This window comes from Dermacentor silvarum, chromosome 1, assembly GCF_013339745.2.
Source record: "Dermacentor silvarum isolate Dsil-2018 chromosome 1, BIME_Dsil_1.4, whole genome shotgun sequence".
Classification (NCBI taxonomy): domain Eukaryota; kingdom Metazoa; phylum Arthropoda; class Arachnida; order Ixodida; family Ixodidae; genus Dermacentor; species Dermacentor silvarum.
This window is the reverse complement of record NC_051154.1, coordinates 30657110-30668809: the sequence shown is the minus strand read 5'-3', so window position 1 is coordinate 30668809 and position 11700 is coordinate 30657110. Positions and strand designations below refer to the sequence as shown.

Below are 11700 nucleotides of genomic sequence, written 5' to 3'. Positions count from 1 at the left end.
TCCAAGTTAAGCTAAGCCAGCCAAGTGTGGTCACTCATGCTACTGTACTCATGCGAGCGGCGCTATGTAGCAAAATTATGTTTTGTCTTTTATTTTCATTTCTGACAATTTGCACGAGATTTGTACTTTGTGTATATCACGAAAACACGCACTGTACGTTAGACGATTGTGAGTACAAGCCTCACGGACCACTAGTTCTCTGCAAAAACTTGTAAGTTTATTTTGCTGCTAGTTCATTGAAGAAGGCACTACGTCGTCGCAGATTTCTGGTGCTACGTAGCCGTTACATTTTGCAACTTTGACCCTGTGAATAGCTTTATGTTTCATGTAAACACCTTATATTTCTCAGGCCATTAGATTTCCTGCAGTGCTCGGAGATCTTGGACCTCCAAGGAAATGAAACTGCGCGAGAAGAGTTGGGCTATGGCTGCACCAAGGTACGCGACTGGCCTCCAATCTCGCGTGCTTTTTCAATTAATGTTTTCCGTTTGCTCAAAACAGCCGGTTATGACTAATGTCAGGTCTTTTTCTGTCACCTCTCTGTTTTTTTGCGGCGTTTTGATGTCCTTGTTCGTGATCCAGTTCACCTGATTTGTGCGTGCGAGTATCATGGCCGGCGTTATTTCTACTGTGCAATTTACTGACACCTTCTTTGTGCAGTTTGGAGGTTCCAAATACGAAGACGTCCAGTTTACTGCAGTCAACTGTTCTGTTCTGCCCAATATCGAGTGCTACGGCAACCGCACTTTTTTAAAAGACGGCTTTCCGTGCATTAAGTAAGTTAGCCTGCCTTCATATTACAGCCATAATTTGGAGCATTGTTTCATCAATTGAAAAGCTGTATTTGCTATGCCGAACACCCTGTGTCAGCTATGTTTATTTGATACTGTTTCCTTGCTGGAAAGAATTAAGCGGCTTGTCAGTAGCCAGTAAGCCCTGCGAATGTTCGTTAAATGGGTTAGATTATGTAATATTGACGTTTTGATGCTTCTTTAGCAATTTGACTGCAGGATAAAGCAATGCACCTGTTCTTTGAACATTCTTAACTATGCATATTCGTGTGTTACATATGTACACCTGTTCTTCCTACGCACATGAAACAGCGCTCATGTTGATCTGAGTGCTCTACTCTGATAAATTGTGTAGTTCCTGCATCGTTACTCGAAGCTGCTTTTGTAACATTATATGAAAGGATTTTTGAAAAGCAGTTCAGACTATGCAAGCTGCATGTGACAAGCAACCATGAGCAGAACACAAGCACCCAATGCAGGGCCTTTTAAATGGCATTTCACAATGTTTTAATATAGGCAATGTCAGGTTTAGTTCTGCACAAAAAGCAAGCCACAGTTATAAGGTTGTTGTAAGCCATATGCAAACCTTCCAAAATTTTTCAGTAGAGTTTACGAAGTTGGCCACATTCTACCATTTTATGAATGTTACGTCATGTTTTACAAAAAACAAATTCTGTTCGCAAAAAAGATTTAAGTGTTCAAAGATGGGCCGGTGCAAGATTGCAAAAAAAAGGAATTGTGATGGTATATGTGCCGCCTTGTGGCAGGTCAAGACGCCATATACCAAAAGGCTACTCAGTTAGTTCGACCAAGTTTATTCAGAGAAGTACCTGAAGCAGGCAAAATTGGCATTAGCAAAAATGCTGAAAAAGTCACTGGGATCTAAAAACATAATGTTTCTTGTCATTCTCTGCTGTGCCAACAATTGTGTCTGTGGTGCATGTAAAGCTAAATCATCGTTAATAAAGTGCTTATGTATTCCACAGAAGGTGTGTACTGAGGGTAACATTCGTAAAAATGTGTGCTAGCTCCCCCTAGTCCAAGAGATTTTTATAAATTTTAAAGATTGCAGATTGGCAGATATGCACACACGAGAGTAATGCTACCTGACTCAATAGTGTGTCAAAGTAGGCTGTAACATTCTGACATCTCTGTGAAGTTTGAGTGCATAACCCAGAAGCTCAGGTGAGGTAATTATATGAATGGTGTACAATGATTTCCTGCACCGAATAGTTAATGTACTTTCAGTCATAGAAGAACAACGTTATAGCAACTCCACATTTAGTAAAACTTTGCACATATTAAATATGAAGATCAGTCTTGATTGAAGTTAATTGTTGTATGTGGCAAATTAAGAAACAGCTGAACTCAACAAAATTGTTAAGCACCGGCATTTTTCCATCAGAAAAATTTACTGCCATATTGATATGCATAGGATGGATAACCGGTGGACCATTAGAGTTACAAAATGGATACCAAGAGAAGGGAAGCGAAGTCAAGGACAGCAGAAAACTAGGTGGAGTGATGAAGTTAGTAAATTTGCAGGCACAAGTTGGAATCAGCTAGCGCAAGACGGGGGTAATTGGAGATCACAGCGAGAGGCCTTCTGTCCTGCAGTGGACATAAATATAGGCTGATGATGATGATATCAAAGCTCTTGGCGTTAGCGTCAGGTGCACTACAACACACTACAACAAGAGGCTCATTTACATGGAGGCCTCTTGTTTGGCTGCCTTAATTACTTGGCATTTAGTTCACATGTTTCGTTTGCCCTCGAATTTACTTGCATGAACCAGCGGAACTGACAGCAGTTAATCTCCTGGTGCTTCTATGCTCATGCCATGTGTTGATAACTAAGTGATGCAAAGCTTTGGATTGACACTGCTTCCAGTTGGTTTATGTAATAGGGTTCTACTCTATAATAGAGCTATGTTTATGAATGAAGTTTTCTCTTATGATTGAATCATAATTGTTTCAAACATTGAAGACAATTAAAAATTGATACTTGTCTGTCTTCAGACAGGAAATATGTTGAAAATGTGCTTTAGCCTTCCCTTGCCACATACTTATGCAGTTTCATGCTGAGGTTGGTGTTTTGCTTGCTTTCTTCGTTTCTAGGTACACTGGGCACTACTTCACAACAGCGCTTCTCTATTCAATACTCTTAGGCTTTTTGGGAATGGATCGCTTTTGTTTAGGCCACACAGGCACAGCAGTTGGAAAGCTGCTAACACTTGGTGGCGTTGGCATCTGGTGGATCGTTGACATTGTTTTATTAATATCTGGTAATTTGATGCCACAAGATGGCAGCAATTGGATGCCATCCGTGTGAAAAATGTTGGTTGTTACTGGGCTCTTCATTCAAGCGTTATTCGTTCTCCAATGGAGAACCATAGTTACCACTGTCACTTTAGTTGATTGCTTACGAGCATACCTGCCGCTTTATTCATACATCATACAAAAATGACATTACAGTACAGAAGGCACATATGTCTTTAAGAGTGCTGTTTCTTGGGCGAGTTGTCTGTCTATTGTCTTGGCGAGATGTCTGTCTATTATAAATTGGTTTCAGCCTCTACGCACACTGATGTGACATTGTAATTTTACATTATTTGTGTTTTAACAAACAATACAAATAATGTAGCAGTTTGTCTATTGCTTTACTGAAATGCATGATCAGGCATTGAAACTGCCTGTGGTGGCTGCATAAGTATGCTTTCAGCCATTTGCATTTTAGTGAATGTTTTTTTGGAATGTTTTTTTTTTTTTTTTTTTTGAACAGAAAGTGTCTGCTTGCTCTTAAGTGCATGCTTTCAGAATGCGCCCCAAAGCACATAGTGCTGTACAGTCAGCATCTATTGATTTGAATTTGGGTAATTTTTAATTTGACCTGCCTTTTAATCCAGCGAAATTCAGTACCTATTTATCGTCAATTATTATTTTAATTTGAGCATTGGATAATTCAAACCATGCATTTTCATGTTAAACAGAAGTTAAACATTATACAGAAGTTGTATTATGTATAAACAGTAATTAAATCTTCATATGTTGCATATTATGTTGTGATAGGATACTTAACACTGTTTCAAATTGTCTATTTTTCACTGAAATGACCGTTTTCTGCAAACTTGTAGTGAAAACTGCAGGTTTGCAGAACCTGGTGCTTCTACAGTGCAGTGCACCTAAAGTGGAATTATATCCTTCAGACTCTGCGTCTACACATGCCAACTTAATGCCTCACAATTGCAAGAACTTACGAAAAGAAGGAAGGTTATAACATGCTGCATATATCATAAGATGCTGAAGGATCTGTTAATGTGTACAAAACATCAGGGAAAAAAAATTCTTGAAGCCACATGTTTGGCTTTTTACTAGCAATGCCAGTATGTGTTCACATAGCAAATTTTTTTATTATTTCTAAAAAGGTCAGGTGTCTTTGAAGTACACTGAATGCAATTCCATATTTTAATGTACTCATAATTGAAGCACGTAGTTCACTTTTATGGGAACATTTGAACTCTCTGAAAACTTACACTTTAAATTTGTTCTACTGCTATGTGAATATTTATGGATGTTAAGGGTGCAAGGAATGGCATAAAGAAAATTTTCAGCTGACAGAATTGATTTTGTCTGTATGTGTTATTCTTTTTTTTTTTTATCTCTATACTTCTTTTATTAATGGGATGCCTCGTATGCAGAGATAAATAAAAGAGGCTTGCTGTTTTTTCGTTATCATGATGTGAACTTTGTACACATGAAATGGCAGTTGAGTCAGCAATGGCAATTAGGCACAATCCAAGGTTGGTAACTAAGATGACTGTTGCGACAAGGTCGCGCCCGACAATAGGCACCAATACATCTTGTCTGTATGTGTTATTAGGTAGAATTGCTATCTTCTACATACACAGTTGCAATACTTTGCTTCAAAGTTATTTGGATGTCACATCTGTTCTCAAGAAAGTAAAGGCCAGCCAGTCAGCCATTTGCAGCAGTACCTGGGTGGCCTTCACTTCTTTATAATAGGGCATGCATGTATGTGTGCCTAGCTGAGCAAGGCACATTTGTGCATTTGTGTGCAGTAATCTACCTGTTTAACATGAAAACTTCATGAAAGCTTCCAGAACTTGTCGCTGGCTTGTTAGAGTTCAGGTCTCGCAAAGCGATTTAATTATATGATCTGTATAATAGCGCAATTGGCATCAGATCATCTGTAACCCACAGCTCCATGACCGATCTGTAGAGCGAGCCCCTCTTTTGCTGATATTTCTGTTACTTGCTATTAAAAAAAAATGAGACGAGTAATGCAGAAACAGTGGCAGGGAGCTTCACAGACATGTTAAAACAACAGGGCACTCAACAAGCCAAATTTAAATTTGGACTTCTGGAGTTGTATATGATAGTCGTATTGATGTTAAATATGCTGTCACACGTACTTGACTGCAACGCACAATAGCCACTGGCAAACTGGAAATAATTCTAAAGCTGTCAGAATGCAGACCACTCCACACTAATCTGCATTTTCCAATGAAAATAATGCAGTGCTTAGCTATGACTTAAAGAACTAGAACAATTCCATTTTTCTTATACACTTTCTCAAGATATAATGAATTGTCAAGTGGCACTCTCCGTTTCTTTTTATTTATTTATTTTTTTTTTTTTTTCATGTACCATGTCTCAGAGTTTGACATCACTCTTCATGCTGGAGCATTGCAATGCCTGTGTATAAATTGTATGTACAGAATGATTTTGGAACTTGTTCTTGTATAGATGCCTTATTTGTACATACATGGTCTTATCTGTGTTTTTTCTTTTTTTTTTTCTTGTTTTGTGTGTGTGTGTGTGTGTGTGTGTGTGTGCGTGCGTGTGTGCTTTAGATGAATAAAGTGGCGTTGAATGACAAGTTTGCTAAAGGTTGTCTGTGTTTTCTTCAAGTTTTGAACATAATACAAATACTGGTGACATGAAAGTGGAAACAGAAGAAACTTGGCGCAATTGCACAAACCGTTTGCATTAATGTTACATTACCCATTAAACTATATACACGATCTGTATTAATTCTGTAGTGTTTACAAAGGTGGTAAACATTAACGAAAGTGCGCGGGAATTGGCTGTCGTCTGTATTGTTCTGTGCAATCGCATTGCCTTACAACGCATGAATTGAAAGTTGTCAATGCTCGCAGCAGAAATTGTGAAGGGGGGTGGGGGTTGAAGGGGGAGGGGGTAACGTAGCCTTGAACTTTCGCTCACCGCAGTCGCCCTGTGGTTCGTGTTCTCGCGAGAGCCGTTCTTTTGCAACCACCTGTCGGACGCGCGTAAAACTATAATCGTGACGTCATGCTGCAATATGGCAGACGACTAGGTGAATCATCTGATAGTTGAGTTTGTCGCCGTCTATGTAATAATTGAGCTTGTCGAGTGTCGGCCCAGCACAGGGCTCGAAACTGTTTGAGCGGCCGGCGAATATCAGCGCAGCGAGTCAGCCGCAATGTGATCGGTGCCTACGATCTGGACGGACTTGGGTACATGAGGCCCAGCACGGCGATCCTACTTCCCGTTGCAATTTTTAGGCCTAGTAGCAGCCAGCCTGCGGTGAAGTGCGTGGCAGGGACGTCAGATTTTGGCAGCTGCCCCTGACATACCACCCCTCATGTCATGTGCTCGAGTGAAAAAGTTGTCCTGACGCTTCTGCTTTGAGGCCAAGGTGCTCTAGAAGCATGTCGTCGTTTATTTCCAACTTCAAGAAGATATTCAACTTGGGCGGTGTAGGAGGAGGAGATGCCAAGCGTCGCAAAGTTTGTAGTAATATTCGCTTCGACGAAAATCCAGAAGACTTCTGGGAAATCATCGGAGAGTTGGGCGACGGTGCCTTCGGTAAAGTGTACAAGGTGAGGTGATCGATACGTGTTGCTTCGACGTGAGCGCTGAAATTACCCATAGCTCGAGCGCGGCATCATATCGCGCTGTATGACAAATTCGAGGTTAATTCTGACTGTCATTGTCACCGTCTTCATTCGCATGGCGTACGACTGAAGTGTCACCTTGAAATGTCATCAAAGCACCACTATTGTCTGTAAACGTAGTAATATACATTTCTAAGCGTAGTGATTTAGCCCATCAGCTCTCCCGTTGACCGCATGAAACTGAGCAGCTATCGTAAGTACGTATACGGTTTCCTGTTTTATCAGCAACCGCGTGTTTTCATCTGTCTTAATTTCATCATGCATGAAATACGTTGTCTAAAATATATCGCTGGGCTAACGACTATGTGGGTTTCTCCGTGATGCCAGATGTCCGTTCCCCTTTGCGTATGTTTTGGGGCCGCACATTACGCTGGCATTCCGGAAATTCCTTCACTAGTAGGACTGCCGTTTCTTGCATCGCTTTTTGCCTCTGGGGACTACACACTTGTTTGGGCGACTGCCCGGTCACTTCTGTTGCGACGGTGCGCATATTAGTGTATTGAAGTTTCTCTTGGGCCCTGTTGGTTGCATTGATTTTGTGCAGAGACCAACCATCTCGTGAGCAAGTATTCTCGAAAATTTCGCAGATGTTATAAAATAGTCGCAATTTGTTTATCTCTTAAGTTTGTTATTACAAATACTTCATGGATGGTGCGGTGTCTTGTCAACAACGGCAAAAATATTTGACCGTTGTTCAAGTTGTAACAATTTCTTTACGTGCATTCACTCAAAAAACGAAATCATACAAGGAGAAAACATTGTCGTTGACAGGCTCGTCACAGAGTAACCGGCATATTAGCTGCTGCGAAGATATGCGAACTCAAGGGAGAAGATGATCTGGAAGACTTCACAGTTGAGATTGATATTCTAATTGAATGCAAACATCAGAACATTGTGGACCTCAAAGAAGCCTTTTTTTATGAAGGGAAATTATGGGTATGTCTGCATTTTTTACTTCTTTTAAAAAAGTGGTCATTGCCCTTAAGTTTGTGCATGTGCTTCAGAAGTAGAACTTGAATGATTTCGGAGGCATTGTGATTTGTGAACTGTTTGCACCGTTATGTCTAATCGCTAATGTTCACATGTGGAATAAGACCACTTGAATTTCATTATTGGTTAGTGGTGTTTGAGCCCTGTTTTTATCAGGGGGTTCAGATTGTACTACTTGAGCGAAAAACGGGTGCTAGTTATTGGTGTGGTGGCCTCAAATTCCCAAGCCAAATTTGTTTCACTAACTAATGTACACGTAGTGTACAAGTGTCCACGCAAGTTTTTGAAATGCAGAGACCACCAGAAACCTGAATTATTTCGCTGCAAAAGCATGGATGCTCACAATTAAAAGCTGAACTATGTACCTATTTGTGTGACCTATGCAACAGCACTTCCGAGTTGTGTTGCCAGGTTACAGATACATTGACTTTTTGCAAGTTGCTGCTTATTCCAGAAAGTTTTGTGGGCATACATGTCGTTGCAGGTCTTTTTGCACTAGAAGGTGTTAGCTTAAAACCTGTAACCAAGCCTTCACAGGAAGTGAAAAGAAAGTTTTGTGAAATTCGCATTCTTTCTTGTTGTGTCAGTCTAGTCAAGATGTTGTAAACAAGAGTATGTGTGGGCAAGGATTTCGCCATTTGTGAGGCTTCATCTTCAGGTTGTGTCAGCCACTGTATGGGTTCCAGGAGGACGTAAAAATGCCTCTTTGTATGGCTCATACATTGCCTATTTTATTGAGGCACAGCTATGGCCTTATTGAGCTGAAGCAATGGCCTTGGCTTGGCATCACTTAGTAGAGGGACTTGGCTGGTTTCCAGTACAATGCCTGCTTGTGAGCTGAGTAATCTGTCGCCTGATAAGATATGAGGCTTTCCTGCTTTGCTATTGTTTTCATAGGCATGTGAACAATGCGCCTGCACTGCTTGAATTTTATTGTCTGTAAACGTGTAGCTATTTTATTGGTTTTGGTCATGTTAGACTAAAAAAGAGCAAGCATGCCGTGCCTCAGTGAAAGTTATTTGCTTGTGTATTCATCTTGGCTAAAAGTAGCAGGTTAGTTTGGTGGCCCTGATCGTTAGTGACATCAGTGGTATTTCCGTAATCTCTACAGTGAACAAAGTTCATATAATGTATGTTGTAACTTATCTATTAAATTTTAGTCAGCATCACATTGGGTGCATGATGAGCAGATTACTTCATTGTTGCTAGCAGTGAAGGAGACAATAATGTAATGTTTTCCATGCACTTGCAGTTCAGGTTTTAGTCTTCTTACACATTTCTTACTGCTAGATTGCTTTTGAAAGCTTTTTTACACATTATATGTTGGGAGGCATAATTGAGTGTAAAACAACTTTTGAGCATGCTGACACTTGCTTATTGTAATATTTTTACACAGTATTGGAGCATCATTTTCAAACTATGGAAACACACTGCCACCATATTGGTGGTTAGCGAAAGTCTTGGCAAATTGAGGTTTTCTTTGAAGAAGAGAAAACTTAAGTAGGACGTTCATGTAGTCAAGAAATAAAGCTGAACTGTAAAATTTGACGTTGCAACAGATTCAGGCAATTTATTTTGGGCTAGTAAGGCAAAATTAGCTCCTTGTCAACTTCCTGCAGTCAAGGATACGTGAGACACCATCAGGTTCAGTGTTGTCATTTTTAGAGTACTTGGGTCTTAACCTAAAATGTGATGTGTCAGTGTGTTGCTCATCTTGTTTGGTTTGTTGTCTGATGTTTTAATTGTACTCTTGTCATGTCATTATTTTTCATGTCAAGGCAGAAAACATATTTAAAGAGCACAGTGTAAGAGTGGACTGATAATAATTATTCTGTACGTAAAATTGCAAGAGTCTGTATTTTAAGTGCATAAACTGTTGCCACTTCCAAGCTTGTATCATCCACAAAACCAGTTGGGAACTTCATGGCATAATGTCATGCTGTGCAACAAATTGGCCAATGTCTGCAAATGTGTTGTCAATTGCCTTCTCACCGAAGCAAAAACAGTTATTAGGATATACGATAAGAATGCGTACCCTAACTACGGTTGTTGCTTCAGTGTGATGGGAACGCAAGTTCGTGTTGTCTTCAATTTTCTATGTCTTTTGTACTGTTTTCAATATGGAGCCTAACCAACTAGTTCAAGTCAAAACCCTAATGTGTACTATGTTTCACAATAATGTGGCACCAAGTAGAAGCTACAAGGCGTGCTCCAGCTAGAGTCTGGGCAGATGATCTGATGCTGAGGAACATATAGCACAGTGATATGTCCATTCACGTTATTGTGCTTTTGCATGGCTGCCACTAGCGGCAGTTTCTATTCCAGTGTCACATTGTAAAAATTGTGTAAAGATGCCCCACTACGGCAGTCAACATCAGAACAAAAGTGTTGGTGTTTGTTCAGAGGTCTAGTGAACCTGTTAGTGTTGGCAACTCATACTGATTGCAAAATCGTATAAGTAGTACCATTTATTTGTCCGTTGAATTCTAATGTAGAACTAGGTGCCTGAGGCAGGGAAAGCTCGAGGATAAACTTTTGAGCTTGTTTCTTTTTGAAATTGAGCACAAACCTTTATAATGAGATCTGTAAAAATATATATATATATATATATATATTCTCCCGAAAAGTGATTACCATATCAAAATGTGCAGCTTAGCTGTATTTGGAGCAACATTATTATAAATGTGGAAAAGTGGAAAGAGTTATAAAAACTTGCTTGTTGTCAATCTTGAATAACATTTGACAAGCGGATTATATTTGCAACAGATGTTGATAGAGTTCTGCGAAGCGGGGGCAGTGGATGGGATTATGATCGACTTGGAAAAACCATTGACAGAGCCACAAATTCGTTACTTGTGCCATGAAATCTGTGAAGGCCTTCGCTTCCTGCACTCAAAAAAAGTTATCCATCGAGATCTGAAAGCTGGCAATGTGCTCCTCACATTGGATGGAGATGTGAAAATAGGTGAGTGGATCAAAATGCTCATGTATATTAAAGGATGGGGAAATTCAATATAATAATACTGCAGTTTTATGTGTGTGCATGTTTTATGCCGTTTTAAAAGTTGTCTTTCTAAGGATACTTGATGGAGTGTGCTCGTCACTGTTTGAAATTGCATTTATCTTCCTCCTGTAGCTGTCAGAGTAACTGTTCTACACATTGCAAGGCTGTGAAAAGGTCACAGGGTAGCCTCTATGCTTCATGTATATTTACCTAGGCTTAAGACCGAGTTTCTCAACTTCTATACTCCCGTTTCCGACATCAGGTGGAAGCTACGCAAGAAGTGCGGTTACGAAAATGTGTCACTCTGCGCGTTTCGTCCATGCATCGCTGCGCCCCAACGGCATTTGCTCGCTTGAGCAAATGCCGTTGCGTGAGGCCACTGCGACGGGCTGCCAATAAAAACCCGAAAAACGCAATGAAAAACAAATTGATCTAAAACAACACATTAGTAGCCATATACCACAGTTTGTTTCTGAGGATTAAAACTTTTTTTTGTTCAATGCTGAGCCTATATAAAGAACAGTTTTGCACAATTGCGATCAAGAATATCAAACTATTTCTAAGTGCGGACGCAGCCACCGAAAGAAGTATGTCTAGCCTCCGCAGTGTTGCACTTGATGTCTGAAACGGAGTATAAGCCTTGCTCTTTAAGGGATGCATCAGTTTGATCAGCATTTCTTTGCCATTTTACTGAACTAGAATTATGATTTTCTGCCAAAATTCGTTATTATTTTCTTGAAGTGAAGTATTTCTTTGTCTTCTGGGCCTAAATAAGCTTCTAAAAAAGAATCTACTTCAGTAGTTTCCTGCATGTGTGTAGATTTAGTGTTATATTCTAGAGGTGTTTGAATAGTGAAAGTTTCAAATCGAATCAAGTGCAAATAGTATTGATGAAAAATGACCTTCAAATGTAGAATATTTTGTCATTTATAAACAAAGCTAAATATAAAAATTC

At 39.8% G+C, this 11700-nt stretch overlaps 2 protein-coding genes across 3 annotated transcripts in view; both read left to right on the top strand.

The window, feature by feature from the left end:
• Nucleotides 1–45: 45 nt before the first annotated feature.
• Nucleotides 46–5701, top strand: LOC119459202 (TM2 domain-containing protein CG11103-like). Its single transcript, XM_037721027.2, has 4 exons — nucleotides 46–211; nucleotides 350–437; nucleotides 661–776; nucleotides 2910–5701. The coding sequence occupies exons 1-4, from the start codon at nucleotides 51–53 to the stop codon at nucleotides 3121–3123; spliced, it is 579 nt and encodes a 192-aa protein (XP_037576955.1). The 5' UTR covers nucleotides 46–50; the 3' UTR covers nucleotides 3124–5701.
• Nucleotides 5702–6106: 405 nt separating this feature from the next.
• LOC119459181 (serine/threonine-protein kinase 10-like) overlaps nucleotides 6107–11700 on the top strand; it is a 69220-nt gene continuing 63626 nt past the window's right edge. For both annotated transcript variants that reach the window (XM_037721008.2, XM_049666140.1), the window contains exons 1-3: nucleotides 6107–6676; nucleotides 7523–7687; nucleotides 10508–10706. In XM_037721008.2, coding sequence (XP_037576936.1) covers nucleotides 6506–6676; nucleotides 7523–7687; nucleotides 10508–10706 — 535 coding nt within the window. In that variant the 5' untranslated portion in view covers nucleotides 6107–6505. The remainder of the gene's footprint in view (nucleotides 6677–7522; nucleotides 7688–10507; nucleotides 10707–11700) is intronic.

Coding starts and splice junctions, on each gene's coding strand:
- LOC119459202 (XM_037721027.2), top strand. CDS start 51: ATGCGAGCGGCGCTATGTAGCAAAATTATGTTTTGTCTTTTATTTTCA. Junction 212..349: donor CTAGTTCTCTGCAAAAACTT/GTAAGTTTATTT, acceptor TATATTTCTCAG/GCCATTAGATTTCCTGCAGT. Junction 438..660: donor TGGGCTATGGCTGCACCAAG/GTACGCGACTGG, acceptor TTCTTTGTGCAG/TTTGGAGGTTCCAAATACGA.